Source organism: Perognathus longimembris, chromosome 8, assembly GCF_023159225.1.
Source record: "Perognathus longimembris pacificus isolate PPM17 chromosome 8, ASM2315922v1, whole genome shotgun sequence".
NCBI classification, from domain to species: domain Eukaryota; kingdom Metazoa; phylum Chordata; class Mammalia; order Rodentia; family Heteromyidae; genus Perognathus; species Perognathus longimembris.
This window is the reverse complement of record NC_063168.1, coordinates 23,602,291-23,624,082: the sequence shown is the minus strand read 5'-3', so window position 1 is coordinate 23,624,082 and position 21,792 is coordinate 23,602,291. Positions and strand designations below refer to the sequence as shown.

Here is a 21,792-nt window from a genome sequence, read left to right as displayed (position 1 = left end):
TCACAGATAACATTGTCCTGCTGTTACACCAGCTAGCAGCACCTCCCTTTCCCTCTTCTGTCCAACTGAGGAAAATCTTTACCCCTTCTACCAATGCGTCAGTGATCTATGTTTCTTCTTTGACTTTGTATTTTTAACAGCTTAGAAAGTATTAAGGCTAATAGAGAATTGTTGATTCATTGTAAGTAATTTTATTAATATGGCATACAGATTCACCAATTTGAATGTAGACATGCATAATGAATAAGGCATAAACATTAAAACGAAGACATACATAGTGTAAACAATTTGGGCTACTCTTCCTATTTGATCTTGAGTAATTTCCTCTTATAGAAGGGATATTTTTCTTCTTATGAGTTTAAGAATTTTCTATTACTGTTTCTTATTAGTTTAAGAAGCAGTTACAATTATTCTACAAAATATCAGAAGTAGAAGCAGGTCTCGGATGTGAGCCTTGTACAACTGGAGATGCTGAGATGCAGACAGGAAATGAGTGGGCCAGTGGCTGCCATCTTGTTTATGGCAGAGCTAGAGGAAAAAGCAAATCTGACATGTGTCCAATGTTGTCACTGCTTTGCCTTCCCCAGCCATGCTGCTACTAAGAAGACATTTCTAGATAATTATTTTAGACTGGCACCCTCCTTATGAAACAGTGTTGTTGTCATATATGACGTTGTGTAATATATTGAAGCAGAAAAATGTTCATCTGATGCTAATCTCTTTACATCCTTTTGTAAGGAACTTATTATCACCAAAACCTTTGATGGAAGTTTAGGGTGGCCCCCCGTTGTTTCTGGGGGAGGAGCTGCACTAACATCAGGGTTTGGAAGCTTTCCTGCAGAAATGCCCAGAAATGATCCACAACAAGACTTCCTCACTTGTAGATTGAGTGTACAACAAAAAATGTGATAAGCTTCTCCCTCACTTCTCTTAATAAGCTTTTAATATGTCATGAACACGATCAAGAGTTAGGTAAAGGAGGAAATGACAATGGGGAAAAGTCAGGGGTATGACAAGCAATTTAACCAAATAACTTGAAATAAGATGCTCAGATATATGTCTACTTGCAGTGTTGTGTTCTTTTGCAGCAGAGATATTTGTGAATGCTATGATTCCAGAGAAAAGGCAAGAGAAGAGTTTTTTCAAGTTTTCCCACGATGAAAATATCACCATTAGAAGCAGACTCGTCTCAGAATATTAATGTTTTCCAATGTTATGTTCAAACCTTCAAAAGAAAAACATGGACTTACTGTGGCCTTCAAGTCTTCAGCAGTGCAGCGGAGCAGGGAAGCAGGCGGGCCTGGACTCAGCCAGGCTGCCCTGTCCTATTTGTACTTGACCGTCTTTACTTAAAATAGGTGTGCTCAGGTGGAGTCAAGACTTATCTCTTCTTTTCCTGTATCTGTACCTCACGTATCAGGAAGCCTGGAAACAGCGACCTGGTTATCAAAGCCTTTGACATGCAGTTGACTTGACTCCTCACCTGTTAAACTCAAACATCACATCCAATTCGACAGGATTTGCTGGTCCAATTGAAAAGTGTGGGTGTGGGGGTTCTATAGATTGATACTACAAAGATTGAGGAAAAGAATAATCCCTAAAATCAAACAAGACAACAGCTAAAGCTTCTAAGTATGCCAGGTTTCCCAGATAGCAGTTTCTATAGGAGCTGTTTCTGATCCTATTGTAATGCTTCTGTTTGGTTAAATATGATTTATTACTTTCTTTCACTAAATACATCCTATTTTCTGGATTTCTGAGATCTCTCAATAATATTACTACTTATCTCATTGGCAAACCTTGGAGTTACTGTTAGCACCACCTCCAACCCCCGTCAATATTCAGTCCTGTCAATACGCATCAGAAATGCCTCTCAGTTCTGGCCTTAGCTAACAGCTCAGGCCAGACTTGATCAGTCAATTCATGGATATTTGATATTTCAGTGCATTCTCTCCTTTTCCCCTAGGTCGGTCTTCCTAAAGCATGTTATATAAATGCACATGGCTGTACTATGCTTTCAACTGTCCACTGGAAACCCTAAAGATAAGGCTGAAACTCACAGGAACAGCACCCAGGGTCCTCTGGAGAGAAGTTCCCAGCTTCCCAGGCGAGTCAGTTCTGTATGCTGTGCATTATACTCCAGCTAATCAATTTCCACATTCCTGCAATATTCAGGAGGCCTTACACTGTTGTGTCATTCCACCTGCTGTTACTTCTGGTTTTGTTGCCTGACCTTTCTATAACTGGAAAATTGCATTTCACTTTTCAAAAGCCTAGCTCAGATACTGCCCTTTCTCTCAGTTTCTCCCCATCTTTTAGTTGGATGCTTCCTTCAATTTCTCTTCTAATTTAAACTGACATACCTGTCTTTTTTATTTGTCTCTTTGGTATCTATTTTTCAAAAATTACATTATATTAAAATGTAAAAACTTTCACCAGAAGAAGGTACATTATCACTAGGCCAGTCTAGCAAGTGCCCAATAATCATTTGGCCAATCAAAGTGCCCTTGGAAGTTGCAGGTTTCTATGACTTGGCACAAAATCAACATCACTTCCAAAACATTGATATAAATAGAGGAGGATGGTTAACACTAAGATATGGATTTAAAGAAAATCCATCTACAAATAAGTTTAGAACTACTCTAGTTGCACAACATGAGTAAGCCTCAGGCATGTGTGAAGAAGTCTTCATCAGCTTTCGGAACCGTCAGAGCACAATGAAGTCAACAGGAAACAGCACAGGCTCTGCCTTTAGGCTCAGCCTTGAGTGGTCATCTTGGTTCACACCACAGGTAATGCCCAGCATACATTCGCAAGGTCTCACAGTTGACATTTTCTATAGTGGATCTGTGCAATGCTTATGGGGTACATGCTCTATCACAGGTAGATAGGTAGGTAGATAAATAGGCAGATCAAATTAATTCAGGATATCTCTCTTGGAGCTGGACAATTCACATTCACATGTCTGGCTGTCTAAGAAATCCACACATGTTGTATAGATTTTCCTCAATTTAAATGAGCACAAAACCTAGTTGTGTTTCTTTACATTACCTGATTTTTTTCTTAGTGGCCTTATTTTTCTTGAGATCTGTTTTTGGGTTTTTTTTTTCTTCCTTTTTTAGGGAACAGTAACCATGGTACCTCCGAGAATGGTCCTTACATTTGAAAATCCCTTTCAGGAGCTGCTGGTTGGATCTAGGATTCCCACAACCCATATTCTGTTCTGCCTTCTTTCACAAAGTCAGTTTTTCCTCCTGGTTTTAAGGTTTCCATAGGTGAAAGATAAGACAATTCTTCTTCATACAATATTGTTATTTCAATAGCTCCATAATGAAATCCTATTCTCTTGTGTTTTGTATGGTATGTGAGTGTCTGTGTAATCAGGTGTGTGACTATGTCTGAGTGGGTAGAGAGTCTCTGCATAGATGTGTGGTATGTGACTAGATGTGTGTGTGTGTGTGTGTGATAAAATGTATGAGTAGATGTGTGAGTATGTGTGCAAGTAGATGTATATGTGTGTGTCTGTGTTGGTGGCTCCTTTCACCTCAATCCTGTCCAATGTCCTGAACAAGCATGAGCAGGTCCCTTGCCCCCTCTCATCCTGAGAGCTGGTTCACACATTGTGTGTCCTCTCCAGGAAGAACCCAGAACACGTAGATGCTTTTGTCATCTTACTTGCAAACTAGAGCACTAGCTGGATGCTTACTAGTTCTTTCTAAAAATTTTGAGAACTAGATCACAAAGAAGATCGAGCTAGAAGTTACAAAGTTCATGATGCTGATATATCTATTCTGGTGTCGATGTGTGCTGGAGAGGCCTGCCCTGCCCTGTCTCTGGTGACACACTGAGAGAGTCCCAGGTAGTAGTAGCATGTGCCCTGGGGTGAGTGTGAGTCAAACCATGGGTATTTTACCCTATTTACCCTGGGTAAATAGGGTCTGCCCTGCCCAAATGTGAGTTCTGAGCCCTGCCATGCAGAAGCCCCTATCAGTAGTTAACCTCCCAGTACACACACACACACACACACACACACACACACACACACACACACACCAAGACTTGATTTTACTCCACATCCTGACATATCGAGCCTTTGTCTGGAATAAACAAGATGCATTCCCCATGCAACCTGCTCAGCTCAGGATCCCAAGGGAGATTTCCCACAGAAATCAGGCTGTTTACATTCATTGTTTCCTTCTGAGTGGAAGGATTGTTTATGTACTGGACACATTTCCATGTGTATATTAGTTATATACTCTTTGGTACTCCTATTCGAGTTTCTGTCTTCTGTGTAGGCCACGGAACTGGCCAGAAGGTATGATCACCTATGCCTTAGCAATCTCATCTTCTCCTTGCTCTGTTTTTGTGGTACTTAGGAATTCCTGTATTTGGTTCATTAGCCCTCATACTGTCATTTGTTTGTGTGGGAAACCTCTTCATGCAGAGATGGTCTCAGCCTCTTTGCTTTTATTGCTTCTCTGAGAACTGGATGTTCTCATTCATAGTGGCCTTGAGTCAGGTGGTTCACTATGAGATGTGATCACACAGTCTGGGAAAACATCTGCTCTCTTGTGTCTTGCAGCTCAGACTGCAGTGATGGCTGCTGAAGTCCTGGTGCCTGGAAGATGGCAGGCTTTCATCAAAGCTTCCATCTGTACTTGTGGCCAGGAATAATAGATGTAAACTCACCACAGCACCATATAAGTGATTTATAAGTGGTAATAATATGAGTGATAATAATTATTGGAAAGCTTCTAAGTCCAAACAATCCTAATTTATGGACCATATAAATATTTTTGTAATAATTATTAGAAAGCTTCTAATTCTAATTATTTTCAAATTACAACAAATTTGAATGAGCTGTTTCATTTCAAAAAATACAATTTTATGGTTATCAAAGTGTAGTACAGAGGAGGTTACTAGTTAATAAGTCAGGTAATGAGTATAAGTCTTTTGGTCCACGTCACCTCTTCCTTTGCTTTACCTCACGTTTCTACCAACAAGGGAGCTGTTTAATTTTTGTCATTTCCTCTGGACCATCAGCTTTCAAATGTACATAGGACTCTGACATTCTGTTGTTGACTGAATAAATTGGTCTGGTTTCATTTGCCAAACCTGGATTTGTTGAGAGGGTAGCAACAGTACACAATACCTGGAATAGTAGTTCCCATGAGTGTTTAAGAATTGTAAATGTGACTTGAGAAATTCACCTCTGTCTTCCATGGCTTCTTTGGGAAAAGAGACCAAAGTAACCCCACTGAGAAGTGAAGAACAATTAGTTTTCTGCACAGTGAACTGGTTTCCTGTTTTCTTCTCACATTGCATATGTATGTTGGGGTCCTTCGCCTCCCAGTGCTCTCCTAGCCAGCGGGAGAGGCGGGCAGCGTACCCCGCAGGACGAGTCAAGATGAGGTAGTCGCAAAACTGCCCACCCCCACCCCCCTTAAGTTTAAGAAGGACACCGAAGACGATTCTGAGGAAATGTCACGCAGTCTTCTGGTTTTAATAAGGAGGAACCACACTTATAAAGGCCGAATGGTGGCAGGAAGAGGAGGGATGTAGCGTACCTAGCTAGGCGTTGTGATTGGCTGCCTGGGCTGTCCATCAAGGGTGGGGCGCCGAGGGACCTCCCCCTAAGGGCGGTGTAAATCTACATACTGGCCCACAGGACCGCCTCTGGGTTCACCACCAGCGGCCATCTTGGCTAACACGCGGTCTGAGGCTGGGAGGCGGGGCTGGTTAGAGCCTCCTTTCCAGACCCAGAAGGCAGGCGGGGCTAACAGCCACGCAGCTCCAGGGGCTGGGAAAGTAGGTGGGCTAGCTAGAACCATCTCTTAAAGCTGCAAGGCATCTGGGATGGGCATGCCCCACATATGTATGTATGTATACATACATACATACATACATACATACATACATACATACATACATACATATGTACATATATATGCATCTTTTGACTTTTGGGAAACACATCCTCAGATGAAGAAATTGGATCCCCACAGCTGCTCAGGAGGGCTGCGCTTCCATGATTATATAGCTATGCCACACACTCATGGAAGTGCTTAGCAAAAACACAGCCCTTGTGACTTACTCAGCAATATTTTCTTCCAAGTTCCATGGGGTTTGAATAGAAACCAACTTCCCTCATCTTATCCAGGCATACTTATTGCTCTGCAGTGAATTATTGGGCCTGCAATCTGCTACCCATTTCCTCATATTGAATCCAATTAAGTAATAGCAATTCATTATACTACAGCTAATGCAATGCTCCACTTAAGAATAAGTGCTATGTATGATTTATAGATGTGAAAGAAGTAATGCTCTCTACAAGATCCTGAAATTTCCATGAAAGGCTGTGCTGGCTATATGGGCGTGGAGTGCTCTAAGGCTCTAGCACAGAAAACATTAAACCTTGACACTTATATTTGCCTGTTAGGTAGGGGCAGGCCCAGATGACCTTTAGGGACATTAAATAACAATATTGTTGTAGGTTGCAGGAAAGTGAGGATCTATGAATTAAGAAAGAACTTTCCTTATTTTTTAACCAGGTGTCTATTTTGCACTGGGACCTATTGGATGGCAAGATACAACATAGTATGAATACCAAAGCAAAGTATGAAAAAGTGAGGTTCTGAAAGGACTTGTAACCCATTCAAGTTATGTGGAAGGCAGAGAGGCATGACGAATTTACTCTGGAGCCTGTGCTTGATCCTTTGCTGGTGCAGACACCATAGAGACACATGTACAGAAAAGGGCAGCCACTTCAAGCTGGAGTGGTTGCAGAGCTTCATGCCACACATAAGCTGAGCATTCTAGGACAGGCTGGCATGGACATCTGGTGGAAGGGCCATGCCCCACCCCCATCCTGGGAGAAGCTGATATAGGTGGTATACATGAGGGGAGGGGTTCAGTGTCTGCGAGGAGATCTTAGAGCATTTGTTCAGATTCACTTTATAATCATTAAATATCTCAGTTAATAACAGATAGAGAACAAGTGAGTCAGATTTATCCAACTTATCAAGAACATTCAATTTGTTACACAACAAGCTGGAGATATAATAGGGATTTAATCTTGACCAATTGCTACTTATAACTGCCCTTTTTCTTTGGTCCAGCAGTACTCTGCATGTTTGGGAGTTCATTTCTCTTTTCTCCACCCATATGTTCCAGTACCCTTGAGCTCCTCCCAGTAAATTAATATTTCAGTTGGTGATCATTGGTGTTTGTCTACAAAAGTAATCTCAATTAGCTTTTCCATAATCGACACACCTTCAAATTTGATATAATTTCTTCCTAAATGAATATCAGGAATGCATTTAAGGAGGTTCATAATTATTAGTATTTTAGAAATGTAATTACCCTCTATTGTGTTCCTAATCACCAGTGAAGCGGAGAATCTTTCAATGTGACTTTTGCCATCGGTGTATCTTTGTTTACAAATCATTTCTCAAGTCTTTTGCTTGTTTAAAAAAATTTTTGTTGGGCTGGGGATATAGCCTAGTGGCAAGAGTGCCTGCCTCGGATACACGAGGCCCTAGGTTCGATTCCCCAGCACCACATATACAGAAAACGGCCAGAAGCGGCGCTGTGGCTCAAGTGGCAGAGTGCTAGCCTTGAGCGGGAAGAAGCCAGGGACAGTGTTCAGGCCCTGAGTCCAAGGCCCAGGACTGGCCAAAAAAAAAAAAAATTTTTTTTTTTTGTTACTGAATTTGAAAATTCTTTACCTATTCTGGTGTAGTAAGTTCTTTATCAAATATATGTTTTGGAAATATTTTCTCTGTGAGACCAATGTATTAGGTTTTGATGAATTTTAAAATATGCATTTTTTTTTGCAGGCTCCTCAAAAGACAACATAGAGCTCTCCTATGACCCAGTAATCCCACTTCTGGGCATTTACCCAAATGACCACAAATGAGGACACACTAAAGCTACCAGTACAACCATGTTCATTGCAGTATTATTCTCAGAGCTAAGACATGGAACTAACCCAGATGCTCCTCAGTGGATGAATTGATCAAGAAAATGTGGTATATACACACAAAGGAATTCTATGCTTCCATCAGAAAGAATAGCATTGCCCCATTCATAAAGAAACAGAAAGACTTGGAAAAAATCATACTAAGTGAAGTGAGCCAGACCCAAAGAAACATAGACTCTATGGTTTCCTTCTTTGGTAATAATTAGTATGTGTATAGGATCATCCTAGCAGAGGATCACAATAGCTCAATAGCTTTGTACATATGATCATGCAAGATGATGCTAAGTAAAATGAGCTCCAAGATATAGAAACAAGAAGTTTTTCTTTATTGCTGTTGCTTTTAATGTACTATGTGAAGTTATTTCTTTAGTTTTTTCCCTATGGTCACTGTATTTGATTTTGGTACCTGGGTATTTTATATACATTTATCTGAATTAGGGAAAGGGAACAACAAACTGGTGAGACAAAGAACAAATGGTGAACCAATGCCACAGCAATGCTGACAAGACAATGTGTTGGAAATTAACTGTACAATTGTGAGGGGGATGAAGGTGGAGGGAAAGTGGGAGAAAAATGAGGGAAGAGGTAACAAGTTTGACAAGAAATGTACTCACTACCTTATGTATGTAACTGTAACCCCTCTGTACATCACCTTGACAATAAAATTAAATTTAAAAAAACCAAGAAAATAAGGATAGCAAGATATTCAAGAGCGATGTGTTGAATCTCAAGAAGTTAGAAAAATAATAGCAATCTAAAGGGACCAGGATATAGTCAATACAAAGGAAAACAATAAGTAATAGGAAAAACTCACAAGAATATTCATGATAATTTTGAAAAACAGTAAGGCTGGGAGGTTGATCTACTGGAGATCAAATTTACTTTTAGGGAGAATGAAATTAAGACATCATTGTAATTTGGATAATTAAATATACCAATGAAATAGACAATAATCAAGCTTCTATTTACAGAGAAACAACGTGATTACAATTAATTATAAGTTCCTGGAAAAAGATAAACTATTCAGTAATAAATGCAGAGACCACTGGATACCTAAATAGAAAAAATATTGGATCGCAACCACATACTGTATCTAATGATAACAGTATGAGAAGAAATACTGCAAGAAAATGTAGGAAAATATATTAAAGACTTTGGAAACATTTCTAACGAAAAACTAAAAACACAAACTATAGAATAATATATTGCTCATTCTGATATTAAGATAAAAAATTTCTAAATAATAAATCACATTGTAAACAAGGTTGCCTGATAAACTATGGAGTAAGAAATTATCTAATTGAGAATTCTTATTCAGAATATGAAGAGAATTCCTACATAACAATTGAAATACCTAAGTATTAGAAAAAATGAGCACAGGCTAGAAATCAGTAAATTACAAAGAAGAATAACTGAAGGGTTTAAATTGCACTCATTAGGTAGGTACAAATTAGCATCTTGATGGATATCACATCATATTCACCAAAATTAAGAAGTCTGAAAATATTACATCCTGGAAAAAAGTCCATGTGTGAACAGGAGTGGGCAGCTTTGAGATGAGTCCTTTATAGAAATGTTTACACAGACAACTTCTCATCTCATTGTGGTAAAGTGTTCACTATTGAGTTGCTGGTAGTTAGGTCTGACAATTTCCTAATTTGTCCTTCAGTCAAGGAACATTCTGGAGACAGAAGCCTCCTGGAAAATGCCTCCATTTTGGCAAGGCAAGAAGTTACAGTTACCCAGCAACTAAACAGAAAAGACATATGAAAGGGTGCACAGTGGAGTCAGATTAGGATCCAATCTCAACTCCTGCCTTCGAAGTTGTGTGACCTTGGCGGGAGGGATTCTTTAACTTCTCTGTAGTTTTGTTTTTCTATCTGTAAAACAGCAGAATAGAAGGTGACCTGAAGGGCTGCGAGGATCAAATAAATCAATATATGCAGTGCTTAGAAAAGGCTGGAACAGATCACATGCTCTATAAAAACTGTTATCGTCGCTAGATCTGTAGACTCAGAACTATTAAGGCAGGAAGGAAATAAGCAGAGAAGAAGGCAGAATACCTCCATTAGCACTCATGCCTAGGACTTGCCAGCCTGCTTTTCTTTCTTACTTTTATTTTTTTAAGTCTCTGGAGTCACATATGGCAGAACAATTGTAGGTGTGCTATAAAACTGAGATACTTTGTGCTACTTTGATCTCAGAAAGGTTTAATAAAGCTGCACCTTTTATATCTACCCCAAGGGAGCACTCAGTGTAGGTGAATTCCAGTGAACTAGATACCCCTCCCTCCACCTCAAGATGTCCATCTCTTAAAATTACTCTTGTATTTCTGAGGGGTAGCAGTGAGGAAGTTATTTCAGTCATTGGGGAACAATATTGTTTGTGCTGTCTCTTCACTCATGCTGGCAATTCTCAATATTTTACAACTTACTGTAGCATTAACATTTTTTCCTTGCCTTTGCATTCTTCATCTCATCTGAATCTTAATTAGATCTTTCTAACTGTAGTGCTAAATAGTTTATATAAAGCAAAGCTTATCTCTCTTCTTTTAAATCTGAGAATTTCTCAAAGTTCCCCCAAGATAACTGGAGATATAAAGCACATGGGTTCCATGGAGTTCTGTTCAAAGCTCAGTGTAAACATTTGGTTAGTCCTGGCAATTCTGAGTCTTGTTCCTTGTAAATCCTTGGAAATTGTCACCAACTCTAAAAGGGAAAAAGAAATTGTCAGAGGCTGTTTTCGAAGCAGAGTTCCCAAACATTGTCCACTTCTGCTCTAACATCTTCTTTTCTTTTTAAATTATTATCTTTAAGTAGTTACACAAAGGAGTTGCTATTTACCAAAGTAGTTTATGAATACACTATATCTTGATCCATGTCATCCCTTTGAGATTGATGAACAAACAGGACAGAGGTGAAAAGATGTGGAGTGGAGGCACAACCCAGGTATTATGAAAGGACTTATATTCTGAAGGAGACTCTAGGAATATGTGCTGACTTGCCTCTGTGTTTAGAATGAGTATCTTGCAATATTTTTAAAGGGTGGAAGTAGGAACCTCACGTATAGAATAGATAAGCAAGGAATATTTGTAGAGTGACCAAGCCGTGAATTTTCATTACTAATGAACTTCATTGATATCAGGTGTGTGGTTGGAGCACAGTTCTGATAACAGAGTTTGCTAGGGTGTGTGTGTGTCATGATCTTTCTGATGTCATCATTTGGAAAAGAAATTTCCATGTCTTAAAAACAATATAAAGGGTAGAAGCCAGTGCGTAGCTTCAGTTGCTCCAGCACCTTCTTCCCTGCAGGCAAAATGAAAATCCTTGTGAGTATTGGTTGTGTTTCTTTTCTTGTGGCGGATGCTTGCAGTGAATGCTCATGTTCAGTATGACATGGAGTTCAGAGGCCTTAGGCAAATGCTGTACATATTTCTAAGCTTTATGTGTTAGGCAGGAATAGAGCTGAAAATTAATTTGGATATTGTGTGCCAGCTATTAGTTTTACTGAGATGCTTACTAAGAGAGTATAAAGAAAACATTTTGGAAATAGAAAAATATTTTTTTTTTTTGTCAGTCCTGGAGCTTGGACTCAGGGCCTGAACACTGTCCCTGGCTTCTTTTTGCTCAAGGCTAGCCTTCTGCCACTTGAGCCACAGCGCCACTTCTGGCCATTTTCTATATATGTAGTGCTGAGGAATCGAACCCAGGGCTTCATGTATGCGACGCAAGCACTCTTGCCACTAGGCCATATTCCCAGCCCAGAAATAGAAAATTTTTATTTGAGGAATAATTTCTCTTAGCTTTGTGAGGAGTGTAGGCACTTTAGAAAAATTGTGTTTATGATCTCCATTTGAATGACAGTATTGAAAGAAACAATGTTAGTAATAGTAATAATAGCAGATATGGTTTCCCAAATACATTTTAAGCCCTAAACTAAGAATTCCACATGGACAGTATGATTTGTTTGTTGCATTCACCTTAAATGCCAAGCAGTATTATCTTCATTTTATGACTGAGTAGACTGAGGCACAGAAGAATGTCATTTTCCCACTGTGGGATTTAGTATGCAATTTATCTATCTTAGGCCCTACTTAATAGGAACATCAAGTAAAATTTAAGCAGGGAGTCATCATAATGTCATTGTGCTAAAATTCCCTGTAAGGCCGCCTTACTCTCTTCCGTGGTTCCATACTAGATTGCCCATGATCTGATCTAGAATGCAATCTCTTCCCCAGTTTCCACCTCTTCATCTGATAAGAGAGAAAGCAAAATCTTAGGGATCTCTTAGTGTTTCAAGAGAAGGCAATCCTAAAGTACAAATTTATAACCACAATGTGTTATAATTCATGGTGTTGTGTGGGATATTTGGGGTAGCAATGCCCTTTCTGGCTGGGAATGTGGCTTAGTGGTAGAGTGCTTGCCTAACATGCATGAAGCCCTGAGTTCAATTCTTCAGCACCACATAAACAGAAAAAGCCGGAAGTGGTGCTGTGGCTCAAGAGGTAGAGTAGTGCTAGCCTTGAGCAAAAAGAAGTCAGGAATAGTGCTCAGGTCCTGAGTCCAAGCCCCAGGACTGACCAAAAAAAAGCCCTTTCTGGTCATCTATGGAAGTGGTTATTCCATAATCCTATTCAAACCCCTATTCCTATTGAGTAAACAAAGAAGAGCATCAGAGGTTCCTAGAGCTGGTGGTGTAGGGTAGAGAAAACATGTTCCTGCATAAGTTATCATGCTGGATAATTGCAAACAGGATTTAATTAGATGTTCCTAACCCCATGCACCAGAAGAGAAACTTTGGGAGAGGAACAGAAAAGAAATTAGAAATATCCCATTGGCAGTTCTTAAAAGTATCAGTCCTCCTCCTTCAGTAGCTAGCAATGAGAGAGCAGTTCAGTACAATATTGGAAAGAGAGAATGCAAAACCAGTGTCACTCTCACAGAAAAATATCCAAAGTACCTGCGCTTCATCTCATAGTCTATTAGCCCAGCTCATCTAGACAGAATTACTCAGTAGTAGGTTGTAGCAGAACATGGAGGATTTCTCTGTCAACCATGCTGCCCAGAATCATACTTTCATAATAGCTCTTAAAAACTCCTTGTGTCTGTATCTCTCACGAGTCTCTTAAATGTTTTACTCTCTGCCTTAAGGAATTAAAACTTTGAATTTCCCAACAGAACACATGACATTCACTGTAATCCAAAGTCACTATGAGTCCCACAAGTATACAATTGTAAAATGAATTCTTCCTCTCTGCTCATCTGTCCCCAAGTTTTTCCTCTTATCTAGATGGAGATGATGTGGAAGAGTTAGGAAATAGTGGCAGAGGGAGCCACAGGTCTGACTGATGGCATGAACTAAAAATTGTCTGTTAAGCGAATGAATGCATATGTTTTCCACGGGATCCTCCACGGCCACTCACAGGCGTCCCTGGGCTTCCAATGTCCCATGCTGTTCCTGCGCTCAGTGACTACCCCATGGGGAATGGAGGTACTTGGTCTGTTTTTCAGGTGGCATTTCTGGTGGTGCTGACCATCTGTGGGCTACAATCTCATGGATATGAGGTGAGCTGGTTCCTTACAGATGTTGGGAGAGATGAAAATAATCTGAAAGGCTACAGAGAGTCCTCAAAACCTTGTAGGGGGTGGAATTCCACGGATCACAAACGATGGAGTTGATGGAGTAGTTATTTCTCTCTCACTGTGACTCCTTCCCATATGGAGCCACGTCTTTACAGGGTGGTGCATCTGATTTCTCTTCTGATGTCTCGCTTCTTCTTAATTTGGCATAATGAACTGGGAGGAAAAGCTTTGAACTCTTGTGGTAGTGTGGGCTTTGGACTGAGATCCCAGTGGAAAAGTGAGCCTTCAGTAGAGTTTATAGCAAATAGAAGGTTTTATTTTGGGGGAAAGGCTGCCTTTCAATGTGTGTAGTTTATGAAAAAGTGGTATCTTTGGTGTCCACTCTAGGTTTATAACATCTTCAGCCCAAGCAACAACGGGGGCAACATTCAAGAGACAGTGACGATTGACAATCAAGAAAACACTGCCACTGTGGACATCCATGCAGGATCCTGCTCTTCTACCACGATTTTTGACTATAAACATGTAAGCAGCTAAGGGATTGTTTTATACTTTTCAAGACAGGTTTACTGAAAAACAGGGACAGTTATTTACCATATATTTAAATTCTAAGATCTTCACCACTAAAAAAATACAACCCACTTTCACACTTCTGCTTTTCCTTCTAAGTAACCAAGCAATTGATTAATGTAGCTATTTCTAAGGGGAAAAAAAGACAAGAAAAATGTTCATTTGCATGCTCTTTTGAGGTAGAAATTGGAAAGGTGATTATGTTGTCTTATTACAGACTCAGAAAGTAAGTAGGAGAATGACCAAAGCAATGACTATCATATAGATTCTGACAAAATTTGTTGACAGAATGAATGAATGAATAAATAAATAAGAGCTTCTAATATGAAATGTTGTGCAGAAAAAGAACAGTCATAAAATAGCAGAAATCCAGAGGAATATACCTATTATCATATATACATATACATTAACTTTGTATATATGACAGTCAATTTTGTACTTCTTTCTAAGAGGAATTTCTAAGATTTAGTTACTAGCATTAACCAAAAGTTTAAGAAACTTGTCTTTCATCCACTTCTAATTTGGGAGAATTTACTCATTTGCCCTGCCAGCACTAACTACTATGGATACTAGTATGTTGTTGCTTATGTCACTCAGTGCTGAAACTTGATTTTCTTGTCCCTTTTTTTTCTAGTAGAGTCTTTAGAGGCTATCTCCCACTAGTGTTAGAAGTTCCCTACACTTTTTTTATTTACTTTTTTTAAGTAAAAATTCAATTTATTTTCATGGAAATTTATTCAGAGTTTAAATTATACTACTTTTAAAAGTATTTTGAAGGAAATAATTTACTCCAAGAAATATTTTCTAATACAAGTATATAAAGTATCCAGGGTACTCAGATGAGATACAGTGATAGCGCAGGGACAATCACAGGAAGGGGATACAAAAGGAACAACCAAAAAAAAAAAAAAAAAAGCTAGGGTTTCACATGGCATGTTGAAAATAATTATAACAGTGATATAACAGGCGTTTCCATAACATGAAGTTCATTTCACTTAGCATCATCTTATGTGTTCATAAAGGCATAGCAATTGGACTCTTGTGATCTTCTGCTGTGACTAGCCTAAACCTGTACAAATTATTCCCTATGAGGAAAACCATAGAGTCAATGTTTCTTTGGGTCTGGCTCACTTCACTTAGTATAATTTTTTGCAAGTCCTTCCATTTCTTTACAAATGGGCCAATGCCATTCTTTCTTTCTTTCTTTTTTGGTTTTATTTTATTTATTTTTTCTTGTCAAACTGGTGTACAGAGAGGTTACAGTTTCATATGCTAGGCATTGGATACATTTCTTCTACTGTTTGTTACCTCCTCCCTAATTCCTCCCTTCCCCCACCCCTTTCCCACTCCCTCCATGAGTTGTTACTACGTGAAGTGAGCCAGACCCAAAGAAACATGGACTCTATGGCCTCCCATAATAATAATTAGCACAGGTTTAGGCTAGTCACAGCAGAGGATCACAAGAGCCCAATAGCTATGCCCTTATGAACACATAAGATGATGCTAAGTGAAATGAACTCCATGTTATGGAAATGAGTGTTATATCACTGTTGTAATTACTTTCAACATCCCATGTGAAACCATAGCTTCTATTGTTGATGATCTTCTTGTATCCTCTTCCTGTGGTTGTACCTACACTATCACTGTATCTTATCTGAGTACATTGGAAACTGTGTATACTGGTATTAGAACTAGGAAAGTGGAAGGGAGTTCCCTACACTTTTTAAGAAGTGAATCTTTGTTTCTTTGGGTCTGGATCACTTCACTTAGTATAATTTTTTCCCAAGTCCTTCCATTTCCTTACGAATGGGGCAATGTCATTCTTTCTGATAGAGGCATAAAATTCCATTGTGTATATGTACCACATTTTCCTGATCCATTTGTCTACTGAGGGGCATCTGGGTTGGTTCCATATTTTAGCTATGACAAATTGTACTGCGATGAACATTGTTGTGCTGGTGGCTTTAGTGTGTTCTTGTTTGTGGTCTTTGGGGTAGATGCCTAAAAGTGGGGCTGCTGGGTCGTAGGGGAGCTCTATGTTTTGCCTTCTGCGGAATCTCCATACCGCTTTCCAGAGTGGCTGAACCAGTTTACATTCCCACCAACAATGAAGTAGGGTTCCCTTTTGGCCACATCCCCTACAACATTTATTATTGTTAGTTTTCTTGATATAGGACATTCTTACTAGGGTGAGGTGGAATCTCAATGTTGTTTTGATTTGCATTTCTTTTATGGCCAGTGAAGTAGAGCACTTTTTCATATGTCTCTTGGCCAATCTCATTTCCTCATCAGAGAAGTCTCTTTTTTAAACTTTAGCCCACTTGTTGAGGGGGCTGTTGGTTCTTTAAAAAAAAATTAAGACAGAAAACCAAGATTTTGTCTGATCTTTCCATTAATTAAAATTTCTGATTATATAGATTTTTTCATATAAAAAAGAACTTCATTGTGCTGTTTTCATATATCCTGTAATGTACTTCAGTCATATGCACCCCCATAGTTCTGTCTTTTCCTATCTCCCTTCCTTCTTTCCTCCTGTAACAGTTCTTTTATATGTGTGCATATGTTTATCTAGATTCCACATATGAAAGAAGACAGGTGACATTTGTCTTTCTTAGCCTGGCTTATTTTACTTAACATGATGACTTCCAGTCCCATTCATATTCCTGCAAACAATGTAATCTCATTCTTCTTTATGGCTGAATAAAACTCAATTGTGGGTATAAAAAAAAAGTGAATCTTTGAAAGACACAGTTTAAAAAGGAAATGGTAGGGCTGGGAATATGGCCTAGTGGCAAGAGTGCTTGCCTCGTATACATGAGGCCCTGGGTTCGATTCCTCAGCACCACATATACAGAAAATGATCAGAAGTGGCGCTGTGGCTCAAGTGGCAGGTGCTAGCCTTGAGCAAAAAAGAAGCCAGGGACAGTGCTCAGGCCCTAAGTTCACGGCCCAGGACTGGCAAAAAAAAAAAAAAAAAAAAAAAAAAAAAAAAAAAACACAGAAATGGTAGTGAAGTTATTTAAAGCAGTTTGCCTAGAAATTCCAAAAGGTGGCATAAAAAATCAAATGGTAAGGATTTGGCTTAAGCCACTTTCAGCCTTCATTTTGGACTACTTCCTTTTTCAGATCTGGAAGCTGTGAGAGTTGAAAATTAGGAGCGAGGAAGGTTTCTGTTAGATACAACAGATGGTGTATAATTATTTGAAACTCTGAAGAGACTACTTTTATTCAAAATGAAACGTTAGTGGACAGAGTTAAACTCTCCCCCTCCCCCCACTCCTCTTCAAATCCCAGCTCCCCTCCAGCTTGTCCCTCTCCAGCCTGCTTGAGTTTGCAGTGGAGAATGGATAGAGCAGAAAGGAGATGGGGAGAAGTGAGTAAAGAAGGGAGAATAGATGAAGCATGCATGTGTGGGGTGAGGGTACAATAGGTATAGAGTTCTAAAGAGTTCTAGAGAGTTCCAGGGTGCAAATGTTCTATATCTGTGCTTTCTAATAAGGGAATGCTGAGCCACTTGTTGTTACTGAGCACTGGGAATGTCTGATGAGATATTCTTGTATTTTTATTTCATTTATATTATATTTTTATGGAATTGAATTGCATTTAAATTTAAATCACTGTACAATGACTACTTTATAGGACATACAGCACAGTTAAAGGTTTCATTTCTCAGAGCTGGCACAGTGGCTCGAGTGGCAGAAGGCCTGCTGATCAAGCATGAGTCCCTGAATTCAAGCTCTAGTACCTTCAAACAAATATTCATGACTTCCAATTTCAGATGAGGCTGAATAAAGTCACTTGAAAGAGACAGTTGCCATGTCTCAGCCTTTCAAATCCTCAACTTCTGATCTTGATCTGTAACATCAAGCATAGGTGTAAACTGACACAATTTCAAAGGAGGTGGAAAGGTCAAGTTAAAAAATTAGAATACTATGTCCAAGAGGAATGGGCAGAGCTGATTGAAGATTGAAAAACAATGACACTCATTTGCTGTGCATGCTCAAGTCTCTCCCCAATGCTCAGCTATCATCACCCTCACTGAGTTCAGAACCCAGGGAACTGTGGAGGGCTAGTAACTGTGCTCTCACTTCCTCAGGGTTACATCGCCTCCAGGGTGCTCTCCCGAAGAGCCTGCTACATTGTAAAGATGGACCATGCAGCCATCCCGGCTCTGGATAAACTCCAACGGTACATCTATGAGAAGCAGGTAATTTGGGGCATCCTTAAAACTTCTCTGTTCTTGAGCCAAGCAATATGGGTGCCTGTGGAGAAATGAAGGAGAGAGAACCTATTATGCTTTGCCATGGATTGGGTACTCACATTAAAGGATCTGTCTGTCTTTCTACCCATCTATCTATGAAAGAGCAGGGCTATATGTCAGCTGGATTTCCATCCTCATAATCTTAACTCCCCAAGCTTTCAATAAAGTCCAGTGTTTGATCTACACTGGAAGATTTGGCAGAAATAGGAGTAAATGTATAATCATAGTCAATGACTCAATGATGAAAAGAGAATTCACACAATTGTGTGAGAATATATGAACACGACATCTGAGGTTTAGCTTCCCTTCCAGATTCTCACCTTTGTCACCTTTTGAGATGGACTTTGGGCTTCATTGCCAATAGCAGTAAAATAACACTGGCACATGGTAAACGTGGTCCACAGAAAAAGGGTGACTTGAGATCTTTGGCTGTCTTCTGTTTAGGGAAAAAACAGAAGGAGGAAAACCTTCATAATTTAATATAAGGTCTGTCAGAGTTACCAACTTTTTTATGCTGTCCTTTGTTATGCTGCTATAGATGATGAAAACCATGACTTCCAGTGAGTATACCTGGGTCAAGTACAACCCACTGAAGTCTCTGTTCACCAAAGTGGACTGGTTCCTGTTTGGGTCGCCCATTGAGCAACTCTGCAAACACATCCCCTTGTATGAGGGGAAAGTGGTTGAAAAATCACGTGAGTACTAATAAATCACTCCTTCCACAGATCTTTTCTGAAAGCTCCTATGTATCTAGCACTCTGCTAGGTACGATGTGAAAACACACAAGAAATTGAAACGTGACTCAAGGTAGTTGACTGGAAGAATAAGTACCTATTTAGAATGGTGCTTGTGCTAATTGTTAGGGATACCAGAATGAGCAAAGGTCTGCCTCCTTGGACCCATAATCTAATGGAAAAGTTGATGGGTCAAAACGAAAGATAAAATAGCAAAACATTCTTGGTATCAAGGAAAATAAAAAAAAATTCCAAGTCTTTAGAACAGCATCTTTTGAAGATGCAATCATTAAGAAAGGCTCTCAGAATCTAGGATTGAATTAATCCAGGCAGGAATAAGCCAAGTGTACTACAAGGGACAAAAAGCCTTGTTTTTTCCAGGTAGCATGGAACACTGGAGTCATTACTGAATTTTACAAAGTCCTTAAATGTAGAAGGGTAGCCAGAGGCAACAGATGAGGAGGACCACAAATGGAACCCTCCAGAATAGTTGAAAGTAGATGAAGAGATAAAAGATTATCACTGTTTTTATTTTTGCTCCCCACTAATTAAGTGTTCATGATCACTTCTAAAGGCACAAAGCTATGCCACCTACACAGAATATCATAGCATTAACCAGCATTTAGCTAGCCAACACTGCCACTCTTCCAGGAACTTGTCAATCTTGGTTAATATGTTATGATTCTGTGTAATGAAAATATAACTAAAATCTTTGGTAGTGTCAATGCATTCACAGAAAGCATTGGCCCATTGCCCCTGGTAAATTTGTAAGCCTTTCACAAAAACCTTTTCTCCTTTCTAGATAAAACTGGTGCCGGAGCTTGTGCAAAGGCTGGGCTGCTGGGCATCTTTGGAATTTCCATCTGTGCAGGCCTTCATGTTTAGGTGATTTTCATCTGGTTTCTACTCAGAGGCCAAATGAAATTTTTTCTCAATATCCCAGCTAATTATGAGACTCAATAATAAAGCATAAAGACTATATTTACAGACACATGAGTATTTTTGTTCTTTTTGTAAGCAACAGAGGGAAGCCAAGCAATCTTTATGTTGATGCATAGAAAACAATCGCCAAATTCCAAATAAGTGTATAATGTCTGTAAATTCTGTCAGTGTAGCTGGGTCACCTGCAGAGGAGCTATCTAGGCATGAGTCTCCATTCCTGTTTGCATTTTCTCACCAAACCTGCTTCCCATCTCTCTGTCTCAATGCCCTGGGCAGCCTGGGTGCTGTAAGGACCACCCCTGGAGGGCTCCATGCAGATGCCCTCCACCTGTTTAAGTCTGCACCCAGTACCTGAGTTACCTAGGTAACTGGTACACCTAGAGGCAGTTACCACCTCCTTCTCTGAGGTCACATCCAATCCACCTGGCCATTTCTCCCACCTTTCCCTATATAATCTGCTCAACACAGTCCCTGCTCTCTTTCCTTTTCTCTCTTTCTCTTGCTCTTGCCTCTCTTTTCCCCTTCTTCCTTCCCCTCTGTCTCCCTACACCTCCATCTTATGTGGGCTGTCAGTTTGCTTTCCCCTCAATAAACTCCTTTCTGCCTGAACCTTGTGGCAGGTTTCATTTCTGGTGAACCTTACAAGTGCAGCAGGGGTTCAGGTGGTAATGACTTTGACTGGCAAGAGGGAAGAAGATTTATGTCCTTAAAGCAAATAACCTGACTGTCCAATGGGAGAGGGGGAGCTGTCTCCTGTAACGAGACACTCAGGCCACTCATAGGCTTTTTTAGGCAAATTTAATTCACCAAAGCAGTAGACTCAACCTAACTAAACACTACTAAGATATATGCTGACCTGGAGCAAGCAGGGAAGGAGGAAGGAACATTTAACATCCAGGAAAGATGCCTTGACTGGAAAGCCTAATAGGAATGACAACCTAACTGAGAAGCTAAGTAAATATACGCAAAAAAGCAACATCCAAGATCTAAAAGAAGTTATACTAGGTGGGAAATTTCCCAGATTAAATCACTGGGTCTCAATGGAGTTTGCCTAACTGCCTTCAAGTTCAGAACAAAGGCACATTTTAACAAGAACTCATGTCTGCCATCAACTACTTTGATTCCAAACACTATTTATCATTTTGTGTGTGTGTGTGTGTGTGTGTGTGCACGCATGTGTGTGTGTGTGTGTGTGTGTGTGTGTGTGTGTGTGTTTGGTTGGTTTAGAAGTCCTGGGATTTAAACTCACGGTTTCATGCTTGCTAGACAGGTGCTGAATCATACCCCCAACCTTTCTGTATTAGCTATTTTTGAAATAGAGTCTCACTTTCTTTCTCAGCTATATAGCTGAAATACATCATCCCTATTTAAGGTTTTCCATGGTAGCTAGGATGACAGCCTCATGCTCCTGTGTCCAATTACTAGCCGAGAAAAGATTTTGCATATATGCCCAGTCTGGCCTGGAACTGTGCTTCTCCCAACATAACAGCTAGTATGATGGTGTAAGCCATCAACAACCAGCTTCTGTTTGTCTACTTCTTGATAGGCATCAGTGAGTACAGTTAAAGTGTGTATTGTGTTCTCAGCACCAGGACAGTTGTGCTGAGGAAAGAAGGCGAAGGCAAAGCTACTACAATCCTAAAAGTTATTTTTAGCTGGGTGTGATGGTGCATACCTTCTAATTCCAGCTACTTGGGATAGGAGGACTGTGATTCTAAACCA

The 21,792-nt window shown here is 39.7% G+C and overlaps 1 protein-coding gene across 1 annotated transcript; it reads left to right on the top strand.

Moving 5' to 3' along the window:
• Positions 1–11,297: 11,297 nt before the first annotated feature.
• On the top strand, positions 11,298–20,013 carry Gkn2 (gastrokine 2). The gene is made up of 6 exons (XM_048353561.1): positions 11,298–11,309; positions 13,492–13,545; positions 13,951–14,088; positions 18,230–18,340; positions 18,933–19,089; positions 19,931–20,013. Exons 1-6 carry the CDS (start codon positions 11,298–11,300, stop codon positions 20,011–20,013), a joined length of 555 nt encoding a protein of 184 aa, XP_048209518.1.
• The last annotated feature ends 1,779 nt before the right edge of the window (positions 20,014–21,792 follow it).

Coding starts and splice junctions, on each gene's coding strand:
- Gkn2 (XM_048353561.1), top strand. Junction 13,546..13,950: donor TACAATCTCATGGATATGAG/GTGAGCTGGTTC, acceptor TGTCCACTCTAG/GTTTATAACATCTTCAGCCC. Junction 19,090..19,930: donor GAAAGTGGTTGAAAAATCAC/GTGAGTACTAAT, acceptor TCTCCTTTCTAG/ATAAAACTGGTGCCGGAGCT.